The sequence below is a fragment of the Brachyistius frenatus genome, unplaced genomic scaffold, assembly GCF_029030835.1.
Source record: "Brachyistius frenatus isolate BFR_SWC_R1_liver_20210118 unplaced genomic scaffold, ASM2903083v1 Contig_2, whole genome shotgun sequence".
Classification (NCBI taxonomy): domain Eukaryota; kingdom Metazoa; phylum Chordata; class Actinopteri; family Embiotocidae; genus Brachyistius; species Brachyistius frenatus.
This window is the reverse complement of record NW_027210601.1, coordinates 4,975,033-5,001,897: the sequence shown is the minus strand read 5'-3', so window position 1 is coordinate 5,001,897 and position 26,865 is coordinate 4,975,033. Positions and strand designations below refer to the sequence as shown.

General features: G+C 41.5%; 1 protein-coding gene across 1 annotated transcript in view; it reads left to right on the top strand.

Moving 5' to 3' along the window:
* Positions 1-26,865, top strand: part of gabbr2 (gamma-aminobutyric acid (GABA) B receptor, 2) — a 177,927-nt gene that overhangs the window by 136,049 nt on the left and 15,013 nt on the right. The window contains exon 14 of the mRNA XM_069695489.1: positions 26,550-26,660. Within this exon, the coding sequence (XP_069551590.1) occupies positions 26,550-26,660 (111 nt within the window). The remainder of the gene's footprint in view (positions 1-26,549; positions 26,661-26,865) is intronic.

Below are 26,865 nucleotides of genomic sequence, written 5' to 3'. Positions count from 1 at the left end.
TGCCCACTGTATTTTTGTCGTGCTTTGGCAATGCACTTGTATTTGTCTTGTGAGGGACAACAGTGTACGGTATGTGTAAGCTGACAGCATTATCAGTGAATCATGTGGGGAAGCACTCTAAGAACTGCTTCGGAGGTGCAGTATTTGTTGATAGTATTTGGTAAATTGGACATGTGGTTGTGCATGACTGAGCCTGTTCAAGTGAATCTGTCGAAAACGAAATTGGGTGGCAGCATTCGCCGCCTCTTACTTTCTCTCCACCTCTGTGTGCTGAATGATTTTTCTTCCCCTCCCTCTCTCCTCTGACCTCTTGTATACAATATCTGTCTCTCGATCTTTCTCTCTAACAAAATAAGCACAAACACACTAAATTACCCCCGACCTCCACCGTTACCTCCACCTCTCATTTGCTCGCCTATCACTTTTTGCCCAGCCCCCCCCCCCGCTCCTCTCTTCCTGCTTCCCCAGACTGCAGTTGCTAGGCAACAGCTGATTGAGCATGAGGGCTATGCAATTGACCAATTAGAAGTCTTTCAAATGAAAAGTGGTGTCAAGAGTTTCCACACTTACAGCTGAGGCCTCAACCAGTGTAGTGTGGACACTGGATTATGTTCTGTATGTATAAAGTATGTCAGTTTGTATGTACAGACCAATGTAAATGTACTCAAGACACATGAGAATGTGTTCTGCTTCAGTTTGTTCATTGAGCTGTTTAAAACGGTCTTTTAATATCAGGTGTAGTCCACATGTATCTGTATTTCTTTGTGCGTGTGTGTGTGTCGACAGTATATGCCTCCAAATGGTGCTGTCAAAGTGATTGTGTGTGTGTTTTCAGAGTTTAGTCATTATCTGTAACAATATCTGATGTTGTTACTGTGATGTCACTTAAACACACACATACACACTGAGTTATCCTATGCAGCTTCCCTTCTCTCCTTCTATTTACATCAATATAATGCTGTTGGTCTCTCGCTCTGTTTCTTTCCTTTGCCTCCTGTCCCCTCTCACGTTTCTTCCATCCATTCATTCGGTTTCTTCCTCTCTTTCCCTCTTCCTGCATCTCCTTCTGTCTCCCTTTCAGACCAGAGACACCCTCTATCAGTGACCAGACACATCCATCAAAGTACCTCCTCTGCTCATCCACAGCCCTGAGGATTCCATTATGGCTCAGCTGCTAACACACACACACACACACACACACACACACACACACACACACACACACACACACACACACACACACACACACACACACACACACACACACACACACACACACACACACACACACACACACACACACACACACACACACTCACACTCACAGACAGACACAGAGTTTTCCATCTGGCACAGACATGATTAGTTATAAACTCAAGAAAGTGATGCAGCTCTTGATGATGACTGACTGTGGATGTGTTGGTAGTGGTGGGGGTGATGATGATGATGATGATGATGATGATGATGATGCTGATGCGAGGTGATGATGCGAGGTGATGATGAGGTGCACTTAGACACAAATGGGTTTCACTCTGTTTTTTAGCCCTACAATCCATTTGACCCCCACAAACATTGTTATTATTCAGAAAGCTGTCCTGATAAGAATGTGGGAATATGAATGTGTAGTCAGTAACCCTTGACCCCGAACCTTAACCCAGCCAACTATCCACTCCGCTTATTCCGTGCAAGTGGTTTTCTCTGAGCAACCATAGCCATTTGGGATTTGTTTGTGTTTTTATTGTCATTTTTTACCTTTTTTTTTAAGCAAGCAAACCAATTAGTGCAGTTGAATAGTTAACTCAAAAGGAAATAAGGAATAGTACTGTATATGTCTAATCAGTTCTTCCAGGGTACAAGTAAAAGTGAATTAGTCTGCCCTCTTAGTCAATTAGTTTAGTACAAGACTGTGACAGTATGAGGTAACTAAGAAATTCATTTTGTTGGATTTGTCTTTTTTTATGAGGAATAAGTGATTGAATATGAGTCATTTGTGGAAAATGATTGCCACTGAAGCACCTCAATAATATTCACTAATACACTTTGATCTTTAATAAGCACTGGATTTTATTGTAAGACATGCTTCAGCATACAGATAATCATACTACAAAATTGAAAGAAATCCTGCAGCCTTTAGCTGACTGAAGACTGACCACTTTGTCCAAGAGGGCTGCAATAGACCCGCATTTAAAGGAAAAAAAAATGAGAAAAAAATGTTTTAAAAGCTTCGTAGTAGGGGTAATGATTTTCAAATAATTATTGAAAACTAAATTTTTTTTTGCTGTATTTCTCTTTTTTTAACATCTCCTGGGCGTAATGTGTTGCTATCACCAGAATGTGGCTGTAAAGCACCTTACAGCTGTTTGCCAACCATTAAATAACTTAAGGAGAAAAAGATCACGGTGCTACTGGATTCTGGTAAAATGTGTGCGGCTCTGTAAGATTGGTAACGTGTTAATGACGACTACAACTGTCAGAAAATTCAGTGGAACTGAAAATTAAACAAAAACAATATGTTCCACCACCGGGTTGATGCTTGGACCCCTAATGAGGTGCAGTACAAACTCAGCCAGGGAAAGGCAGCAGATCGTCATTCTACCACAGCTTTGTACGGTCATTTGAGAGCAAAGCACTGAGCAAATGGTCCATCTACAGATTCATAATCAATGGCCAGACAAAGTAAGTTAGATGTGAATGGAAGATGGAATTTGTTGAGGCGGAGTTTACAGTGTGTGTGTGTGTGTGTGTGTGTGTGTGTGTGTGTGTGTGTGTGTGTGTGTGTGTGTGTGTGTGTGTGTGTGTGTGTGTGTGTGTGTGTGTGTGTGTGTGTGTGTGTGTGTGTGTGTGTGTGTGTGTGTGTGTGTGTGTGTGTGTGTGTGTGCGTGTGAGAAGGGGAAGGGAGGTTTAGTCAAATAGTTCCCAGCGAATGCTGAATATTTTGCTTGTTTTTAGGGCTCTACTTTATACAAGAACATTACATTTCCCTTTGCAAGTATCTCTGCCATTTACAGCTTTGAAATAATATTACTCAAGTAGGAAATATGCAACTTTTAAAAAATACAATTTGACAGGAGTGAGAATTTATTTTAATTTTTTTCATTTCTCTTCCTATTAGGAGTGACCAGCTGGTTCAAACTTTATTGCTGTTAATCTCTATTCCTTGTGTAGACACCTTAAAACAGATTAGAAAGATGAGCCAATAGTAGTCGCTAGTTCTACACCAAGGTTACAGTATGACCTTTACTGGCTTGCCACCCAGCCTTTGGCTAAACTGAAAATACTGCTGCCAGGGATTGAACCAGCACTCAATGAGGTTTGAACCTTGACCGACTTTAATAGAGGTGGTCTTGAAGAAAATTTTGGAAATTAACTGAGAGACAACTTTGCATCCTTTAATCAGTAAAAGTTGCCCTTTATGTGCGTGTTGTGGTACTTTTAAAAAAAACAAAACACACACACAAAAAACAATGTGTTTGTCCTGCAGTGTTTGTGCTTGGCCCCCAGTGAGGACACTATGCAGGAAGCAACATGGTGGCGCAATAATATCATACCTACCTGTTAGCATAAATATTTAAATGTAATAATATCAATAGGCAACACTTTGAATGAGCTCAGTGTTGCCCTGTATGTAAAATGTATGTATGTAGAATATGCTGAGAGATTAATCCATCTTCTTGCTGGAGATGCATGGAGATGGATTCATTAATAAATTAGCAGCTGTGTTTGAGATGAGAACTGTGTTATTCGAAGATGTGCGGGAGATTACTTTTTTTCACACTTTTATTGCTAATTACTTTTAATGTGAAACCACAAACTGTTACACGCACTCTCGCTGCACCGACACTGCGCAGCCTCTGCAGAGCTGTGTTCGCCTCAAGTACAAGGAGGCACCACCGAGGGACTCTGGTGCCTCAGTGACACAGTGGGAGGGGAGGGGTCAATAAGAGAAAGGTTAATCACTGATCCCACACAGTGTCCCACACACACATACAAGCACAGATACACATACACTCTGCGCACACACCAATGCTCCGAGGAGTCAGGTATAGGAGACACCCAAGGTCGGCCAGTGATGGGGAGATGAGAGCACTTCGCCGCTGCTTGAACAAAGTACCGGTGCTGCCTCAGCACTATAAGCCCAGGAATACAGATACATTCAGCTAAGTGGAAGAGTTCTTTTACACAAGACCTTGAGCCTTGGGCACACACTGCAGACTTTACACTAACAGTAGAAGCTGAAGATAGCAGGACATGGAAAGAGTGACAGGGGATCCAGGGAAACACAAGGGAGACAGACAGGTGAGAGGAGAGTGGAAACAAGAAGAACAGGAGAAGGCTGCCAGCATATAACTGTGAGATAGAGATGTTAGATGTGATGAAGTTGAAGATATGTGTTGAGAGACAGAGTGTGTGGTGGAGTGTGTGTGTGTGTGTGTGGGGGGGGGGGGGGCAAGGGGTGTCATGGCTACTTATCATCACACTGCCGAGGGTGACATTGATTAGCACTTGCCTTCGGCTGGAAGCCTGTGAGCCAGTCGATGAGAAGGTCAGATAATTAAACCCAACGCCGCTGCAGCAAGCTGGCACTGCGCCCATCCTGCTCCCACTCCTAACTCATTGAAGTTAGATGAGACAAACTGGTGTGCTTTTTTTCTTTACTGATATTTGGGTATAAAGTATGTGGAGATGTTTTGCTTTTGGTGTTTGTGAAAATCAAACAGAAGTTTTTCAGAAATTAACCCCAAAAATCAGCAGCAATTGAAGAGTATTATCTCACTGTATTTGCTCCTTTTGTGATTGTGATTCATTGTTAGAAGTAAATAAGAAAAATACCTGCTGTGTGCACAGTTTATATGAGCAGCTGTTACAGTAATTTTAATGTAGGCTGTGACTCCAAGTTGCGATGGCCTCCAGAGACAGATTTCTCTGCAGGTTTACAGTTTCACTCAGTTGGTTGTCATTGGATATATTTAGTAAATAATCTGCCTTTCTCACATCTGACTGTGAGGTGATGTTGTGACAGATAGGTTCTGGCCTGTCTGAGTGGTGTGTATGCTGTTTGTGTACATGTACATTTCTTTTTTTTTTAAACGCTGTGTTTTCCTCTTCCAAATTGTGATTTCGTCCCCTGTCATTTCCAAAGTGGACTCTTCAAAGAGCCCTGAAGACGTTTTTTTGTTGCATTGTGAGTGGAGCTCGGTGAGATTTGATTTGGCCACTGTGAATTTTCTGCTGTCTTTGATCTTAACATGCATCTTCTTCTTTTTTTTTACAGCCATGCCTGCACACTTTTAGCTGACCACTTACCAGTTAAAACATTAATGTTGCTTTAGGCATTATTAATAATGCTGTTCAAATAAAAAGAAGGGTTTGTGTAGGTGATGGGAACAAAATATTCAACAGGAAAATGGTTCCAATTATGTGGTAATCTGATGTGAAGTATTTTAAGTGGATAGCAGCCACACAGATTGACATTTTCAGTCAGCTTGACAAAGTTTAGTAGATATTTCACAGCTGTTTATGGCCTGCTCTCTTTTAATATGCCTTTTACACCGAGAACTCTGCTCCCAACATCATTGTGTCACAGTTGATAGTTATCTTTTTTTAATGTACCAGTAAAAGTCCTACAAGTGTGGTCCTCTTCACACTCCAGTGAATGTAACAAGTCGTCCTTGGTCCTGATTTCTCTCATTTCCCCTCCCTCCATTTCTGTGCCTTGCTATTGCCTCTAACAGTGTTATGTGGCATCCTATTTTGCTCTGGTTTTTTTGTTAACAAATCTGTATGCCTCTCAGGGTTAATATAGTTGAGGTAACAAGCATTTAGCATCTTGCTACAATTAGTATGAAAGCTTCAACGCTACTCATCACAGATTAAGTGATCTCGGTTAGCATAATTTCCAGTTGAAAAAAGAAGATCACCATACCAGCCATCAGTGCTTCATTTCACATGACATAATGCTTATAACTTGAGCCCGCATGCTTTTGGCATTTTCAATGCATGATTGTCAGAATGAAACAGAGCAGCAGCGGCATGTTGACACGTTAAGGTCCAGAACGAGTAACGACTGCTGAAAATTACAGTCATTGATGATGAATTACTTGTCATGTGTGAACTGCTTGTTTATTTCTGTGTTAAATCGTCTGATTGCTTCTCTGTGGCGCATTGCACATTATCAGCTGCAGCGAGGCAGGCGTTCTCTGCGTGAGATCGGAATGGTGAGATGTGTCACTGGATTAGCGAGAGAGCAGCGACACAGAAGAGGTGTTAGGAGTGCATGAAAAGAGAGAAAGAGCAGGAAGAGGTGATGGAGAGAGGTAGAAAGAGAAAATAGTTGGGAGATGATTAGATAGCAGGAATGAAATCTTTTCATGCTGTAAACAGATTCTACTGATTAGAAGTCGGCTTGTTTTACTTATCACCTGCCTTTGTAAATACATTACTTATGTATGTTTACAGAAGAGGTGTCGTTATCCTACAGGCATGCCACCCCCCCTATTCCGCACATCCGCACTCACCCAACCTCACTGACAGCCATCTGTCTGGTAATTCACATGACTGACACACTGTGCAACATCGACTGCCTCACCGAATCACTTCGCATGTGTGTGTGTGTGTGTGTGTGTGTGTGTGTGTGTGTGTGTGTGTGTGTGTGTGTGTGTGTGTGTGTTTGCATGAGTGTATGTGTACGTGTGTGTTTGTGTTTGTGTATTTGTCCACCTGTCTTTCCTTTTGCCAGCCTGTGCACTTACTTGAGTAGCTCTGATCCTGATGGGTCTGTGCTCTACACGTGACATTGCGTGTCCCTGTGCATCGCTGAGATATAATTTCAGTAGAGAAAAACAATGGTAATGAGATTCTGAAACTGTACACAGCTCAAGAGTAAAGATAGTCACTGAGAGAAGGTAGAAAAGGAACCTTCCCTCTGTGGGTAGAAATGCAAACTCACTGCCCTGCATGGGAAGGGATACGGTGTGTGTTGTGTCGTGTCGTGTGCGTGTGCGTATATGCATGAATGAGTGATGAAAGAGTTACCCTGCAGTTTCAAAACAGCCTGAACAGCAGTGCAGTATTTCTCATATAGAGAATGCTGTATCTGCAGTGAGGTGTCAGGTTGCGAGCACCCATGGAAAAGCTGCATTTCCTCTGTTATTCATCTGGAGCATATCATTTATATAATAAAATAAATCCACTTCATGTATGTTTTATCATCCTCTAAAGAGGAAGCCCTGTAATTTTCCTAATTCAACCATTGTAAGTATATACCAGACTGGTTAAAAACTAATAACATGCTGATATGTTGTGGCTCTCTTAATTATGCCCTTCAGGCTAATTGAGTGGTGTTTGTGGTCACAGACATACAGGCACTATTTTAATCCTCAACTCGTTTGTGATAAGTTTGCATTCATTGTCTCAGAGCTTGATTTACAGCTTTTTTATTTGTACGCATACCTCCACAAAAATGTTTTTGATATATAAATACATACATGGTTTGCATTCCTTCACAAGACATGCCGCTATTGATTTGTGCTTAGATTAAATGTGCTGCCATGTCCTCAGAATAAGATTCACGTAGCCGCAAGAGCCTGATTGGATTGGACGATCAATAAGGTGGCAGAGAAATGGAGAGACGAGCAAGGAGGAGAGTGAGGGAGAGAGATGTATTCGCTGTTCTTCATTACACCTATAAAAGGAAAGAAATGAGAAGTGGCAGCAGGGGAGTAGTATCATTTTGTTGCAGTGCAGTCCCAACTCAACCCTCAAGTACTTTGCATTATGCCTCCTACAGCATGTATAATGTAGAACAGAAATAAAATTAAATGAAATGTGTAAAACACCACATATTACTGGTGCATATCATGTAAGGTGCAATTTATCAATGAGAATTGTACTGACGCAGGAATTCCTGTAACAGAGGGCAACGTTGAGCTGGTGATTTTATCTGCAGTGTGAACTTATATCCCGGATGTATAAACGGTCTAGAGACACAGGAGCTGCAACTAAAGTGGGACAACGCCAGAGGAGCTGAGGTGAGCATTACAGAGGGACAGACATCGCATCAGAGGACTCATCTGTCTGAGATAGCTGGGTATAATTAACAAGGCTGTGGTTTTTAATTAATCTGCCTGAATCAGAGTAGAGATTCTATTCTTACATTTTGGACTAAATTAATTCAAGAACACACTCAAACATCGCAAGTCCACAGACTGCATGCTCAAGTCTTTTTTCGCCTCCGTTTGTACTTGCGTTCCTATTTTTATTTTTTCTCAAGTGTTGTTCCTTCTTCATTTCTTTGCTTCCGCCTTCCTTTCTTCGTCCCTTCCTTTTTCTTTTTTTTATTCGCCTTCATTCAGATAAACTGATATGATCTAAATCTGGCACTATCCTCCAAGTGAAAAAAGGGACAAAAAAATTGCACCCTGTGTTTCCAACATTATTCTAGTCACAACCTTGCCTGGTAGGGAATGCGCCAACCCTGCAGTGCCCTCCAATGGTGAGTCTGTGCCCAGGGAGGACATGGCAGCACCTGGTGATGATCCCGATGACCAAAATCAACCAGCTGAGCCCCGAAAACAAGCACCATCTGACCATCTGACGATAATAATAATCTCACTGTCACACTGCCAGCTCCATGTGGCCACGACATCGGAGAGAAGCTATTACCTGCTTTGCGGGGGATTATGCTTTCTCTTATCGTCTATCTCCTGTTCGACTCGTTGATGCAATATTCTGTGGGTAGAGATCACTCTCCGGGAAGGTGAAGACTCCAAAAGCACAATGCAGAATTCTTGATGAGGTAAAAAAAAATAAAAAAAAACATCCCTGGAGTAACAGCTGAAGGCTTATAGGAATCATTGGAGCTGGTTAACAACTCTGTTCATGCAGCATGGTGCCCACGGCAGGACACCAAGAAGCAGCTGCTCCCAAAAAAAAAAACACCAAAAAAAAACACCATCACTGCATGCTAGAAGTTTGGCAAAAAGCAGCTTGACACTTCACACTGCTGCTTCTGCAAAAATATTTTGTTGTAGGATGCAGTGTGGAAGTTACATAAAATCTTACTTAATCAATTGCTGCATACAAAAAGTTTGCTTTTTAATTACTTTTACGTTTCTTCTTCAAATCTCTCAATAATGCACAAATAGCTGTATGTTTGAGTGCTGCCTGGTTTTCCAACCCACATGCAACCTCCAACCTACTGCATGCCGTAAGTGTTGGTTGGTTGTTAGCTTACCCCTATTCCACCAGGTCAGATTGAGGGCTCTCCCTTTCACCGTCCATCGCTCTCCCCAGGGTTTCTTTGTGCGTGTGCGTGTGCGTGTGCATGTGCGTGTGCATGTGCCGCAGCCTTGACCTCTCGTCACACCCGCCCACGCCTCCAGACCTCCCCTGGTGGAGGCTCCATGAGTTCACTTGGATCGCTGCTTCAGTTTTGATTCTTCTTTTTACAATCAATCTCCTCGTGTCTCCTGATTCGATACATTGAAAAGTTCTTGGGAAGCTACTGATGACAAAGTGGATGGCTGTGTGGTTACACTGCCCCATACTGCACAGCTATTCTGTTACTTTTAATAAGATCCAGCTCTGTGAAAAGCATGTATCACTGCTGAAATGAGAACATTACAAGGCACTGTTTGTCTTCAAAGAATTGGTCTTGTGCTTTCTAAATGGGAACTTTCTCGGCTAGATTTTCCAAATTTAATTGGAACAATGGGGAGACCGGCATCAGTAAAAGAGAGCCATTGGGCTTGTTTCTTGAGTTATGGCATAAATATATTGGACTGGTGAGAATATTGGCTAAAATTGGATGAAAAGTCAGTACGCTCTGTACTTGCGTATGCACATCCTGTATATTCCTGCTTCAGACAGAGGCCACCACTGAGGTGTTTGTGTGTGTCATAAAAGAAAAGAAAAAGGGAGCTCCCGTCAGTGGTGATTACACCACTTTCTACCCTGAGGACAGCCTCCTTGAAAATGAAACACTGTCAGTTTTTTGACCGTTTCATTTTCATCAGAAATGTTTGTGAACTCATCTATCTTGAATCTGTTTGCATGCAAATATACCAGTGTTATTCTTCATACAGTATCATTGCTTGTTTCCTCACAATCTGATTTTGTAGTCCAGTAATCTGGGTTAATTAACTATGAATTATTTACATGCATGTTTACAAACCAAGAACACTCATTACAGTATTGTAGTGATCATTACATGTCTTCTCTTTGCCTGATCTGAGACCATACCTCACCTCTATGGCTCAGGTGGGATCCTCCTCTGGTGTGATTGGTGCTGCTGCATCATTCTTGGGAGTGACTGGTTGCTGTCCTTGGGGAGGCAGGCAATGGCAGGCCAATGACAGTTGAAGTAATTGACTGTTAAGTTTCTATGGATTTCCTGCCTGCTGCTGATATAGCAGAGGGCTGATCAACCTGTACTGTACACATACTGATGTTTATCCATGCTCCCTCTCGTTCGTACACACATTTAGCTTTGCAATAAACATAAACGATGCAAGGTGAGAAACCTTTACCAGCTTCCGTGAAAGCCTACCTAACTGCAGGTATATTGTACTGTACACACAGTACATAAAGACTGTTTCATGAAGCAGCATTTGCTTTGTGAGACATTGCAGGCGTGGAATTAACAGAGTGTCTGTGTTGCTGTTTCTCCTTGGGCACCAGTAGCCAACCATAAGGTGTTGTGTTTGTCAGAGCCAAGCTTTAGCTAGGTGGAGAGATGCCCCTGGGAGTGTCTGACTCACCCAAGCTTGTGTGGATATGTGCGTGCGTACATATCCACGTGTATATGTCTTTCATGCAGAGGCTCTGAGGTGCTGGCAGGGCTGTCATATTAAGCCATTGGCGTTGAACTCATTGTGCCAGCTCCTGCAGGCTGCTATTGATGCTCCTATCATGTATCGCTCTCTTCCTTGCCCTCAGTGTGGCACACTGGCCACATTCTTTGTAACTACTTGCCTCTGACATGTGTGTATGTGTGTGTGTGTGTGTGTGTGTGTGTGTGTGTGTGTGTGTGTGTGTGTGTGTGTGTGTGTGTGTGTGTGTGTGTGTGTGTGTGTGTGTGTGTGTGTGTGTGTGTGTGTGTGTGTGTGTGTGTGTGTCGGGGGAGTGAGGGGGGGATTTACAATTGTGCCTCTGCAGCTGTGCCTGAGTGTGCACCGTTGTATGTGTGCCCACGTTTGTATGGTTCCTTCCTGCTCTCACAGTGTGTCATGGAGCTCCTGCAGAGCTCTTCTGCATTTCTGCATCATTAGGTCTCTCCTTAAGGTCGAGTGTGAGGCCAGACCCCACGGGCATTAGATTGAGACCAGAGGATAGAAAGAACAGAGAGAGGATTGAAATGGAGGAGGAAGTTAAACAAGATTGTAATAAAGAGCAAAAGATGAAGGACAAAGGAAATGAATGAAACGTGGCTAACTGAGAGGAACAATGAGAGAAAGTGAGGGTACAAAGATTTAGGGGAGACTGGAAAAAGGAAGAAAGTCACTTGATAGAGAAACTGTTCATACAGAAAGACACAGAGAAAAAGACGAAAAGTACATGATGAAAGAGACAGTCGGAAATAGAAAAGTGAGAGAGACTGTAGTGCCAGGGCTGGAAGAGGTTGTTCAATATAGCTGAACTGTAAATAACATTGTTCATGTGTAGTTTAATCGGATTCGGATGCTGAGAGACCTTTGGCAAGGCAAGTAACCACATAAGGTTGGCCACTTCACTTGCGTTGAGATGATACTCCTTAATTCCAGCAAATACATGTGTAATAATTGGACATTTGCTCAATGAATGTAGCCCTCAAAACACCTGAGTCCTGTAGCTGAGGTGGTGACGAAGGGCTGCGGAGGAGAGGGGAGTTATTATGCTGTCTGCTCCTATTAGCTTCCACACACCATCGCACACACTTCAGCTTATGAAACTCGCATGGCAGAAAACATCCATCCTAACAAGCCATTCAAGAGTGTCGTGTCACAATTTGGCTTAAAAAGAGACAATCAGGGCGACCACACGTTTTAAACATTTAGTTTATTCCAAACTAAAGTGGAAATAGACTGCAGAGCCAAGAGTGCAGAAATGTGGGTAGAGAGTGCAGTCTTTAATTATCAATCTGAAAGTAGTGGAGGGAAAAAATCACCAAAAGGAATATTTCACAAGTGTGAAAGGTAAAATGTTTGTTAAAAAGAAAATAGTAAAATGAATGTGACAGTAATTGTTCTATTCACCTTAGTTAATATCAATACAAACTCGGTGAGCATTATAAACCCAACCAGCTGACTTGGCTGTATAAACAGTAGGATTAAATAAAGAGTGTATACTTAATGAAAAATGTTACGTAAAATTGTACAAATCGGGTAAGAGTTAAAGAAAAATATAATGCAAAGACACCGAAGAGATGAACAAGGTCGCAATGGGTGACTAAATTGATTTTTAAGAGTGCAATGGCACAGAGAGAAAAGAGTGTAGAAAGAGGAAGGACAGAGTTGTATAACAACAAGAGAGAAAACTGCATGAGAAAGAGAGCACTGTTCAAAGCATGGTTGTGAGACACACAACTTAATAGTATATGCAAAGAGTAAGATGCAACACTGTAGTCAGTATAAACATTGCCATCAACTCCCTTGGAAAAGCAGACAAATACGACTCATAAGCCTCTACCACTAATGCAGTACAGTACACTTTGGTTGTGAATAACACAGCCAATTAAGCAGCCACAACAAAGGGCTCATGGCAACCCGGAGCCTCAAAGGACTCAATTACTGTTTTTTGTTTGCCGGAACAGAGCAGAGAGGTAGAGAGAAAATGACATATAGAGAAAGATTCCTCAAAAGAAGATAATGTAGTTTCCCTCGACTGGAAGTACAGAGATTCCTCTTGCCATCATATGCAACATAGGTGATCAAATATGATGACAGCGTGTTACCGCAGAATAATGGAGTTGGGCTGTTTGCTTCTCTTAATGTCTTATGAGAATTTTCCCACCCAGTTTCCTCATGCATAAAGGACAAGAATGGACAAGAAATGAATATTTGCAGCAGGGTTAAATAGGTCATTTTTGTCCACATTTCTATATGCATTTGATGTTATTACATAGTGGAGCTGAAATGAATTAATTCTATGAACACATTGCACTTGCGTGTTTGGGAGTAAAATACAGTTGGTCTGCCTGTTCAATTCATGTTTAACATGGCAGATTATTTCTGGTAATTTCCTGTGGAAGATATTATATGATCTACTGGGATGGTCTCCTATCAGACAGTGTAAACAGGCTGGGAGAGAAAATGAACGGAAATGATTTCCTGACAGTAAAGGCAGCTTCTGGCATGCATTTGTTTGACAAAGGATGATGGGAAATGTAGTGAAGCAGGTAAAATGGAAAAGGTTTATTACTGACATAATGACACCAGGCTTTTGTTTCGGCGTATTGTGGTCCATAATCACTACGCCTGGTTCACAATAAAGGACAGTAGCACCGACGGCTGTTCTGGTATTAAACCAAATCAAAAATTATCGCCTTGAGGAGAAATGGGGGAGAAGGAATAAGAATGAGCTGAAGAGAAGTGTAGCAAGTGGAATGATGAAATAAGATGACGGTAAAGGTCATCAATGAATGTCATCCTCTGCACTTCAATCAGGAGCTAGAGTAAAATTCCATGCTAGAGCTACAGCTGTGGGTGTTTGTTATCTTAAAATGTCATCTAAGATATAAAGTGCATCCGGAAAGTATTCACAGCGCTTCACTTTTTCCACATTTTGTTATGTTACAGCCTTTTTCCAAAATGGATTAAATAATTTTTTTCCCTCAAAATTCTACACACAATACTCCATAATGACAAAGTGAAAAAAGTTTATTTAACATTTTTGCCAATCTATTAAAAATAAAGAATGAAAATATAACGCGTACATAAGTATTCACAGCCTTTACTCAATACTTTGTTGAAGCACCTTTGGCAGAAATTACAGCCTCAAGTCTTGTTGAATATGATGCTACAAGCTTGGCACACCTATTTTTGGGCAGTTTATCCCATTCTTCTTTGCAGGACCTCTTAAGCTCCATCAGGTTGGATGGGCACAGTCATTTTCAGATCTCTCCAGAGATGTTCAATTGGGTTCAAGTCTGGGCTCTGGCTGGGCCACTCAAGGACATTCACAGAGTTGTCCCGAAGCTGCTCCTTTGTTATCTTGGCTGTGTGCTTCGGGTCGTTGTCCTGTTGGAAGATGAACCTTCGCCCCAGTCTGAGGTCCAGAGCGCTCTGGAACAGGTTTTCATCAAGGATGTCTCTGTACATTGCTGCATTCATCTTTCCCTCGATCCTTAATAGTCTCTCAGTTCCTGCCGCTGAAAAACATCCTCACAGCATGATACTGCCACCACCATGCTTCACTGTAGAGATGGTATTGGCCAGGTGATGAGCGGTGCCTGGTTTCCTCCAGACATGACGCTTGGCATTCCGGCCAAAAAATTTCATTTCTCATGGTCTGAGAGTCTTTCAGGTGCCTTTTGGTAAATTCCAGGTGGGCTGTCATGTGCCTTTTACTGAGGAGTGGCTTCCGTCTGGCCACTCTACCATACAGGCCTGCTTGGTGGAGTGCTGCAGAGATGGTTGTCCTTCTGGAAGGTTCTCCTCTCTTCACAGAGCAACGTTGGAGCTCTGTCAGAGTGACCATCGGGTTCTTGGTCACCTCCCTGACTAAGGCCCTTCTCCCCCAATCGCTCAGTTTGGCCGGGCGGCCAACTCTAGGAAGAGTCCTGGTGGTTCCAAACTTCTTCCATTTACGGATGATGGAGGCCACTGTGCTCATTGGGACCTTCAATGCTGCAGAAATTTTTCTGTACCCTTCCCCAGATCTGTGACTCGATACAATCCTGTCTCAGAGGTCTACAGACAATTCTTTGGACTTCATGGCTTGGTTTGTGCTCTGACATGCACTGTCAACTGTGGGACCTTATATAGACGGTGTGTGTCTTTCCAAATCATGTCCAACCAACTGAATTTACCACAGGTGGACTCCAATCAAGTTGTAGAAACATCTCAAGGATGATCAGCAGAAACAGGATGCACCTGAGCTCAATTTTGAGTGTCATGGCAAAGGCTGTGAATACTTATGTACATGGGATTTTTTTCATTTTTTATTTTTAATAGATTTGCAAAAAATTTAAAAAAAACTTTATCACGTTATCATTATGGGCTATTGTGTGTAGAATTTTGAGAAAAAAATGAATTTAATCCATTTTGGAATAAGGCTGTAACATAACAAAATGTGTAAAAAGTGAAGTGCTTTCCGGATTCAATGTTTACTATTAGTTTGTTTATCTTTGGTTTTGTTTAACACCTTTACTAATCTCTTGGACCGGTGATTTAAAGGGACATTGAGGGCCAATCTGTCCTGGAATGGATTGTACGTGCAGATGAGGTGTGCAGTCATCAACCATTGACCTGTCTGCCTGTTGGCAAACCTGCCAGAATAAGGCCTTTCTTTTTAAAGCACCAAACAGAGCATCCTGCTAAAAGAGAGAAAGCTCTAAGGAAAATCAGATTGAGAAAGGGGGGGGGAAAAGGGAGAAATACCTGAGGGTGATGTGATGTGTGAGAGAAATTTGTCATATCAGATGGCTTATCCTCAGTTCTTGGTGCTTTCCATTTGTCACTGAATCAACCAGGCTTTATGAGCTTCTTCAGAGCTACAAATCCTGATTATGGGCCTTCAGATAAAGAATGACACCCAGGTGTTAAAGAGGTGTGTTTGTGTAGACTGCATGGTTTCATTTTCCTCGGATAATGGGGAGGGGCATGTGAGCATTCATTTCCACAAATCCTGGACAGTCTAGTATGATGTCTATGCATCCTGCATAGTGAAAGCAGCAGAGCCTCACTGTTCCTTCTGTGTCTACACAGGATACATACAGGCACAATATTGAGTGTACGTCACCTCTATTGTGGCAGAGCTCAGAGTCCGAAACATAATCACTGACCATAAAATGGAAGACAATACATCTTGGGCTGCAGTTACATACATAGACCGCCTGTGTAGCTGATATGTCTGTTCTGTGAGACACATGACTTTGATGATGCTGCTGAAATACCTTATGTATTGACAGGCTATATCTTCCTGTTTTTTTTCACCCTCCAAGTGATAGAAACGAGTCTGTTTTTGAAATCCAAGCATAATTAATAACACTAACATGGGCATATTGTATCATAAGTTTGCTAACAAGGTAGACTAAAGCTGTCAAATCATTTAAGAGGCATTTGTGCATGACAGTGTTAACAGCTGGATCAGATCCTGAGAAATATAACTCTTGTGGTGATAAAGATGTCAGCTCTCCCCTCTGACAACTCAGCAGCTGGGTGAAGTGGGCATATTTAGAGTTTCTAAAAAATGGAAGTTGGAACAATTAAGTGCCCTTCTCCATCAAGGTTAATTAATTGTCTTGTTGATACATTCACATGAATCCACCGCTGTGTACAGAGGAGAAAGATCAATTCCACCTCTGCAGCGACGTACTATCATAACTCCAAAGAAATGTACCCACCTCCCAGCAGTATACAGAGCTCATTAACAGTATTCCCACCGCCCAAGAAATACACGGAATTGCCCAGCACTGTACAAACTTCCATAATGATGCACCCGCCTCCTCCGCAACTGTGGCAACAATGACATACGGCAGTTACTCCCCACATACAGCCCTGAGCAGCGCAGTGTGCAGATGGGCACGTTCATGAAAGCCTTCGTTATGACAGGGAGTTATGTCAAAGATTCGCAGCCATAAACGCAGTTGGAGCCTGTGATAAGAAAAGCCTGAGCTCGCAATCTAGCAGGCTGCCAGGCTATACCACGCATTTGCATATTCTAATGAGCCCAATGTTCAGGGTTAGCCGCTTACACTAATGACGCGTTTAGCTCTTAATAAATCAGTTAAGGCAGTTCGCTGCTGGAGCCCAGGGAGCTGCACCCGTGTGTGTGTGTGTGTGTGTGTGTGTGTGTGTGTGTGTGTGTGTGTGTGTGTGTGTGTGTGTGTGTGTGTGTGTGTGTGTGTGTGTGTGTGTGTGTGTGTGTGTGTGTGTGTGTGTGTGTGTGTGTGTGTGTGTGTGTGCGCGCATATTTCATTACAATACAGCTTTGTGTATTACTTTGTGTGTCATTATGCTGTCATTTCATGAGAATGCATAAGTAAGTGAATAAGTCTCAGCACTTATCTACTTGCTTCTGTCTTAGTGCTTGTGCCATCACATCTGCTTTTTTTTAGTCCATACTTTTCATTTAAATGTGTGTGTGTGTGTGTGTGTGTGTGTGTGTGTGTGTGTGTGTGTGTGTGTGTGTGTGTGTGCATGTCTTTTGCGTGCGTACTTTGTGAATGTGGAAGGGGAAGTATCTTCTGTTAAGCTACTTTGATGTGTCTTCTTTTGAAGTTATGTTACGAGCAGCTAGCCAGAAAAAAAGATTTTGTATTTCTCCACCTTCTACCTCTTCATTCATTTAAAAACTTGACCTGCCAATATTCTCGGTGTATTCTACTATTTTACTTTCTTCGTATTTCATCATATCTTTTACGGATTGCTCTTTGCATTGCATTTGTTACTCAACTTTCTGTACATGTGCCTATAATGGAAATAACAAGACTGATTAAAAAACATGTAGAAATAAGTTTCATACTTGCTGAACACCTTTCTTATATTCTGTTTCAGAACACTTGCAACAACACCCAAAACGCATCAGACTTTGAAAATGAATTTGGTTGCCACCTCTGCTGACAGGAGCACGGTACTCTGCAGTAGACATTTTATTACAGAACTGGGATTATAACACTTCTGTTTACTTTGATAGTGAGACGATTTGAGCATATTTTTTTTTCACTTCGCAGCCATCAGATGATGGTAAAGACACAAAAACATGATTCTCAGGGGAAAAAAATAACATGCGGATACATCAAACCCTATTTAATGGTACAGAATAAAGCATGTTGAGCAACCTCTAGTGGAAACAGAAGAAGAAACAAGGACAGGCTCCTGTCCATATCATAAACACAATCATTAGTGAATAAAATGAGAAAATGGACCTTTAGCCAGCGGTTAATTTCGCTGCATGACGCTCCAGTTTGTTTCCTGTCTTCGGGCACCAGTAGGTCAGCCAGTTATCTGAACAACATGGAGTCAGCCCTTTGTCAAAACATTACTGTGCCCTTTTCTTGCAGAGGAGAACAACAAGGGGGGGAAAAAAATTCTTTCACAATTTCATCATGCCACTGCCAATTTGGCCCAGTGGTGGTTAGAAGGTCGTTGGGCCATGGTTGTATCAGAGGGATTAGTCCTCAAATGGGATTACAGGCTTGTATGGAAAAAAGGGATGCGCAAGCAAGCAAGAGAGCAGAAATATTTAAATGCAGACAGAATCATTTAAGTAAAGAGATCATTTTATCTTCATTAGTGGGCAAGTGGATAGGAAGGGGAGGAGACTGTTTTAAGAGAGATGGAAGCTAAATGGTGAGATGTGAAGTCTGTAGTTTAATGAAGATTAAACTCCGAATGATTTGTAAGAGTGTATGTACAGTATGTGTGGAAGTGTCACATAGAACAGTTTAATCATGTTTCATTCTGTTTTATTTTTATGTTTTATCTCTTTATTTCTGCCCCTATCTTGCTCTCCCTCTCCCTCTCTTAAGTGAGCCAGAATAATGTAAGTGAAGATGCAGTGGTGTGGAATATCCTCTTCACCATCTGGTGTGAGGAGGACACACAAGCCCTTTCACCAAGGCACACACATACACACGCATGTACAGTTAGACAGTGTTCACAAACAGTGGGATGGCTGAGATCCATATGGCTCGGAGTGCCAGCGGCGTCTTGCTGCCCTGCCACCATGGCCCCTCTGCATGTAGGTCAGCCTCGGCTGGGGGCACATCACGCCTACCCTCCTTCGCTCCCTCTCTCCCTCTCTCCACCTCCTCCATCCCTTCCTCCAACCCTTCCTCATTGGGTCCCTGTATATTTGCTCATTTGTCCATTTAGAGCCATTCAACTACTCAAAAATTAGGTAATAAACTGATAGCAGTTGATGCGCTACAGATCTTTGAGATGATTGAATGAAATGTCACAAACAGTATAATATTGAGAAGTGAAATGTCCTGACATTGCTTTTATTTTCCTTTCTAGTAAAATACTGAAGGGGAAACATGAGGCGACTGAATAAACGTTATTCTCTAAATGATTGGTTTGACAAAAATGATTGTTTTCAGTCATTTTTTTTAAATGCTGTATGATTAAAAGCTTATCTGACTTTGTGAAAAACAAATTAAAATTTTAAAAAGTAAAGAGAGAAATACTTTATGAACAAAAAGCTATTTCCAGATACTTAAAAAAGAAAAAGAATGAGTTCCAAAATCATTTCACAGAGGAGGGCTGAGCCGATGATGTGAAAACACGTAAGATTACTGATTAATCAGAGAGAATCTTTACAATCACTGCGTCACAGAGCATCCCAAACAAACCCGCTGCTATAGATGCCGCAGGTTTTTCTTTTTTCATTGGTCTACTCAAGTAATGGCCACCCACAATACCAATCCATGGTCAATTGAGGAGGTGAAGATGTTCCTCTGTTTGGCTGATGACAAAAAGATCCAGCAAGTGTGTGTCATGTGGAAGATCATGTCACACCAGTTTCATGTGGGACCGCATTAAGGGGATTCTACCTACAATAGAAAATGAAATTGAGAAAGTGTTTTAAAAGTGAATACCGTCAAGTTTAGTGGAGCTGGCATTGGCAATGAAAAAAAAGGGTCTTAAATTGAGCCTGAAATTATCAAGTAAAAAGTCTACCCAGCGGGAACTACGCTTTGCTGATTTTATTTATACCTTTTAGACCCTGACAGGGAGACTTTTTTTGCATCATCTGCTATTTGTCATCTGATGTTCAAGATATGAGCGTCATCAAGTGATAGAATCAGGTGCTTGGCTGTCATTGCACACACGCACATGCCAGCATCTGGAACAGAGAGAATCAGCCTTTTATTAATCTCATCACCTCTGTGGGGAGGCTGAGGTGAGATTCAGAGGGAGATGTTTTCAGCATCATTCTATTTATGGCAGAATGACTGTTAAAAGACTTGTCAATATGCTATAATTACTCATGGGTTTATGTGTAAAAAAATTTAATTAAAGAACCCTCAATAAGTATGCAACTTCCTGCATTTATAAACCACAACCTTCTGGCTGCTATTATTTTAGATCAACATGTCCATGCTGCTGTAACTAGTTTACAGTCAACTCCCACATCAGGAAAGATGTATTGTCCTTGAAGCTCATATTCCTTTTACAAAAAATTTCTCTGATTAGGTTTTTCACTTTTGTTGGCCCAAAACCTTGAAGTGCTTTATTACATTGAAATCGAATCTGTCACCACAGGTTGAAACACAACAAACATATAGTCTTCATATTCAAATTTTCTCACCTGCGGATAAATAAAGTGTTGAGTCCTAACGAGTTTTAACTCTCAGATGTTTGAGCTTGTACAGAACAATGTATTGTATGTTGAGGGTTTGACACTAGACGGCTGTTTATTACTCTCTTGAAAGTGGGAAGTTGTGACATCACAACTAGTTTGGAAGTCAATCCTGGTCCGACTATGTCCGAGTGAGGTGTGGAAACTGGGAAGACTGTATTTCAATCAGTCAATCCTGGTCTGTGTGGAAATTTGGCAGGCATTCAAATTTATTTGTGGGAAAAAGGAAATCAAGCACAAATTGATGTTTGTAACTTTTACTGTTGTTACTGTGAGCCAATAAGAAAAAAAATATTTTCGTCCTTTCATCGAGGTTCGTCCTCTATGTCCAACCAACTGAGCTAATCATCCACCGTGTCGTTCTCTGAGCCGTTTGTCCAAAGGCCATTACTGCTATTCAAAATTTCATTGAGGTGTGTGTCATTGAGGCTGCTTCTCAAATGAGTTCCTACAAATTAGTTTGGCACCAAGAAACCTTTTATCTTCTCATCTGTTTGCCCTCTGTGGTCTTGATGTGTTTTCTTCCCCCACTTTCCTCTCCAAGTTTCTTATCCTGCGTTTCTTTACATTTCTTCATTCATTCTTGAAGTACCTCCATCCTTTTCACTCATTCTCAATATGATTAATACTTGCATTCGCTATTCCTGCTTTCTATGCTTTCTTACTATGACTATAAACATAAATACATTTGATAAACTCTTTTTTTACAGTGCAGTGGATCTCTTCCTCTGTTTTCCTGTATGAACAGTGTGTGCCACACAGGATAATGTGTTTGTGTGACTATCAGACAGCCAAACAGTTGGCAGAGCTGGTTTCCTGGGAATCAGCAAACCATGATGCCACCCACTGACGTTCAACACATTACCAATCACAAATCAGAAATTCCAGATGGGTTTTGTATTATTTATTATACTGGATAAAACATTGCCTACTATGCTGAATGAAATTTCAAATAGCCATGGGCATACAAAATTGTATATAATTTGTTCCCGGAGAAATCACAACACAGTAATTTTATGCAGTGTTTTATGATAAAACTTTTACGATTTTCCCCGAGGACAAAAGAAATCTTTTGTGGTCTGTTTTCTTCAGCAATTCCCATTTTCACTCGCTCTGCACTATTCTAGATGGTTTCCCCTCTGTCATTTTTCATCACAGTCATTTACTTCTTCAGATACAGATATAAATTGGTGCTACAGTCCAAAGCTCCACCCACAATACCCATCTTAGTCCTCATCTCTCGCTCCTTCCTTCACCATGGTGGAATCTCCTCTGTTGTAATTGCCAGCATGAGTGATGGAGTGTTTCTGTCACTGTTTGCCTGATAGCTCCTCAATACACACACACAAACACACACACACACGCACACACACACACACACACACACACACACACACACACACACACACACACACACACACACACACACACACACACACTCGCTTGCACACAAACAATCAGTAATGCACACACAAGCCCAGTCACATAATGTACGCGTGGAAACGTTGGCACCCACAAAGACATATGCTCTCACACGTACACACATTTCTGTAGCTGCAGGTGACAATGAATGACCTCCACATTTTCTCTCTCACATGTTGGTCTATCTCTCCTTGCTCTCCAGTAGGCCAGAGGCCATCATGTAATCAGTGAGATCGATATCTAGAAACAATCCCCGGCAGCTGAGATTGTGGAGTCAGGGGAAACAAAAAAACGCAGGATTTTCTACTGTATGTGTCATTATTGACTCAGTGTTTTTGAGCATTTGAATGACTTGAAAGGAAATATGCCAGCATTTAATGTGGGTTTAGTGAGTTAGCCACAAATCAAGTTTCCAAAATTTTCTAAACACATCATAAATTTTAAGTTTCTAAAACAGTTTACTTTCATTTAAGGCACCCCTTGGTTTCTAATTAATTCAGGCTTGTAAAGACTTCAAACTCTCTTGAGATAGATCATTAATCACAATGAACACATTTACAGCCCACTTTTTACTTTATTATAAAGGTCCACCATTGTTGCATGGTAACTGGAAGCTTGACTTTGCTGAACAGCATCCTGTTCTCAAGCTTAGTCATAGGAACAGACTTAATGGGCAGTAATAGACATTTTATGCAAAACCTGCGCAAATTAGATTTTTTTTCAGGTGCCAACTCTGAAGTCTTAGATGTCAGATTTTGACTATTGTTTCTCCCACTTGTAACAAGCCGGAGATTTTTGAAATAAAGTGTAGTCAATTAGCTAAAATACATCCAGTCAAGAATGAAAAAAACGCTGAAAATAATCAACTTTTATCTGTTTCCATCTTTGCAAACTGTGAAGTGAGTTTGTCCAAACAGCCATATTGAAAAACTTCCACTTTTCCATAGCTCTTCCTAATGTATTCATTTGCATCCCTACGCATTTACATGTATGTCTTCCATATAGAACTTCTCCTTCCCGCCAAGGAAATGGGATCAAGAGCATCTATTTCTTGATCTACTCTGCTTTTATGCCATTCATTTCACCTTCCATCGTTCCATCCATACTTCTTGCTCCTGTCTTCTTCCCATCCCACCCTTTATTTATTTCTTGATCCCTCTTCTCTGTCACTCCCTTCATCGCCTCATCTCAATCCATCTCTCCATAGACAGTCTGCCAGCACAGTGCCTGCTGCAGCCCTCCCAGAGTGATCCCGTTAGAGGGCTAATGCTGTGAAAAATGACAGTGAACCGGCACTTTTACCGCCATCACCACCACTTTGGGGCCGCCTGCTGCCTGCAGCCCTGTTGCCTGGCAACTCCCCAGACAGCTTTTCTCCAAAAGGCGAGAGCTCCTGTCTGCTCTGCCGCGATAGAGACCCAAGCCTAATAAGCATTATATCTCATTTTGTCTTATCATTTAGTTGTTAGTGACACAAGTTTGCTTGGAGCTGTGAATATGCAAAGAGCACTGATGCAGAATGTGTCTCTCATATTGAATGAATATAATGATTTGCGAGAAGTGTGACTTCGTGGAGCATTGTTGTTGGAATAAGAGGCTGCTCAAGCAAAAACATAAATATACATAAATAAATGACGATGATGCAGGAAAGCTGTTCAGCAGAAAAGAGTTGAAAACCTCTGACCCCACTGCAGAAACACGCTGCGAACATATAATTAACGTGGTACTAAACCCACTGCCTGTGAATCAAAACAAAACTCCATATTTTTATAACAAATATCCAGAATTTGTTCCTATCTACTTTAAAACCAGTCGGTATTTCATGGCTTGTTGTTCCTTCAGACTTTTGCACTAATTACAGTTTGGACCAATAAACAGCAGTTTGACAAAACTGAAGGAAAAAAATAAGCGGAGAAACATTTCAAACACAGACGCCTTCACTCAGGACAAAATGGGTCACTGAATGTCGAGGAGTAGCAATGAAAAGTTATGTCAAAGAAGATATATCAATATTCTCTCAAGAGCTTCACCAGTGATGGGTTTTAAAAAATATTTTGCCCATGAAAGCTTATTACCGCTGACCAACGTTACCACAAGGAACACTTGTCCTTTGTAGTAAATCCCCCTTATGAAATCAGTTTCATTCAGCTTCCTGTTTTGTGAAGTCTGACTGTCCATAATTATAGAACAACTGATCAGACATGAAAAGAATCTCCGCAATTTAAAACGGCCTCATTTAAGCTAAACTCACTTTCAAATCTTTGCCCAAAAAGATCATTAATATATTACAGTACTCAATGTACATGTACCTCTCTGTTCATATTCAATTAGTCTTCATGTTGATGTGATGTTATTCCATGTAGGCATCTTGAAAGTGCAACAGAAATGTTACAAGTTCTGACCTAATATGACAAAAATACATTTTGTCTTTAAGAAACAGATGAAGCCAGAAAAGTTATTTATTCCAATGGAAAAAAGTTTTTTGTTTGACTTCTGGAAGGCAGGACAGGTAGAACTTCATCCTTCCTGCTACACCACAATTTGTAGAGTCTGATGAGGTCAGCAGCCTGTTTATATTGTCAACCAAAAATATAACACTGTATCACTTCCTGTGAGCAGAGATGAATCCTGTGACCTGCTACTGCCCAGAGATTTGGCCAAACCAGGACATCTTATGCATAATTGATGGATAACTCTTTTCCTGCTCAGTCCAAACACATTACTTAGGCTGAAAATAGGTTGAAGTTACCTGTAGCTGTATGATAAAAATGTCATGCTTGAGTCTTAGTATTGCTTTTCTGTACTGTGTCAACTAATTGTGGTTCCTTGTAAAAAAAAAAAATCACCTGTGTGCGTCATCTCCTGCCCCACTTTCCTGTTTCCCCCTCCTTGGTGGCTTTTAAAGCAGTGACACAGTTCTATCAGTGCTTCACCCAAAGCTAACCAGAATCCAAAACTTAAGTCCCAGAATATTCACAGATGTGAGTGACATCAACCACATGGGAAATCTCAAAAGGGGTTACAAGAGTGCTTTGACAAAGTGTGTGAACTCACTGCCACCGAAGCAATCCTCACGTTTTAATGTGTTTCTGTTTTGAGACATCACAGGTTTTGAAGGTTGTGGAAAAGTTGACTCCACATCTGAGTTGTGTTGGGGGGGGGGGGTTTCCACTTGCTATGTTGTTGTGGTGTCTTTTAGCAAACTGCGTGTGATGTGTAACTGTATATGTAATCCTGTGTGGAGCTGAATGTTGAAAGTGAGAGACAGCGAGTGGAAGCCGGATAAGGAACACCTGTGAAAGTTGTATTTCCAAGGCAGAGACGTGGGAATTAAAGCCAGAAATCTGTACTTTAGTAAAACACATCAACGATAACCAGGGGTTATATGGGATGGGCCCATTTTTGTTCATCTCTGTTGGATGAATCAGTGCAGCTCCTTAGGCACCAATTTCCCATTTAAAGTGATGATCCTATAGAGAGCCACTAATGTAAACCCATCAAGGTCATAGAGGAGAGCCTGAATAGCTGTAATCTCCATTAATGTGAGCCGAATGGAGAATATGCAGGTCAGAATGACTTGTGCAAGAGGTATTTTGTAGCACCTAGTGGGATGTGTGTGCGTAGGTGTGTGTTTGTGAATGGTTGAGAGCATTCACATGAGCACATTAAACCGAACACAGTGTCTTAAAGGAATTTGATCATAAACTGAATCTCAAACACTGTACGGTAGATGCCTGTTCACACAAACATACACTCACACACCATCTACTGACACATTAGACATGTCTTATTGTAAATAAGCCTGAAGAGAAACACACACACCTAGAGAGTAGCATGGCATTATGCCCAGCCTCGCCCCAGGTGTGTCACTGGTGCGGCCTCAGATGAATCCATGCATGCCAAACTAATGCTCTTATTAAAGACTTTTTAAAGCTCTGCCTAGCAGAGACAGTGGGGGAGAGAAAAAGGAGGTGATGTGTTTTAGCGTATTAATAACCACCACAGGTGTTAATTTGTCCTGCAAGTCACCTGTTTCATGAGCAATGGTGAAAGACAAGTGGAAATGAAAAGAAAGCTTAAAAAAAACAAAAACAACGTAGAGACAGGGGCAGGATGGAGAGATAGGAGAAATAGCGTGACGGAGACTGAGTAAGAAACAAGAAAGAAAGGAGGAGGTGTAAATCACATTAATGAATAGGCTTCATTAGTTGTGCCCATTAGCATCCTAAGAACAGATTAATTTGACTTCATGTGACTTTGGAGAGGCCCAGTGGCCATGATGGGAAACAATTTGACTACACACCTGGATGTCTGATCAGACACCCTTCAGTCACAGCAGCAGTGGACAGTCTTAATGGCCTTTGTTCCTCAATGTGAAACACATGCAAAGAAAAGCTATTGTGGAAACAGTTTGTGGGCTGACAGAGGATCTCCATCTTTTTGAGCTCATTAGCTACGTTTCTCTGTTGAGTTTATCATTCCTCACACCGATGCTGCCTATTTCATTGTAAATGTAAATTTGGCCCTCGCTTGAGATTATTTATTCATTATAAATAAATAATCAAGTACTTCTGTGGGTGTTGTACTGAACTATCTTCCTCTGTGTTTGTTTGTGTTGTCAACAGGCAGACCCTCAAGGCCGGGACATATCTATCCGTCCCTTCTTGGAGCACTGTGAGAACACCCACATGACAATTTGGCTGGGCATCGTCTATGCCTACAAGGGACTTCTAATGGTGAGAGGAGAGAACCCAAAAACACACCATATGGTCAAAGTCTGGACACATACAGTAAATACACACTTACACTTTGTACGATATGATTGTACTATAAAAATATATTCACTGATGGTCTTTACAAAAGGTGTGCCAATATGCATTCTCAGGTATAGCACTACTTTATGGTCAGTAGTCATGTCTTTCTTGGTGCGACCACTACAAT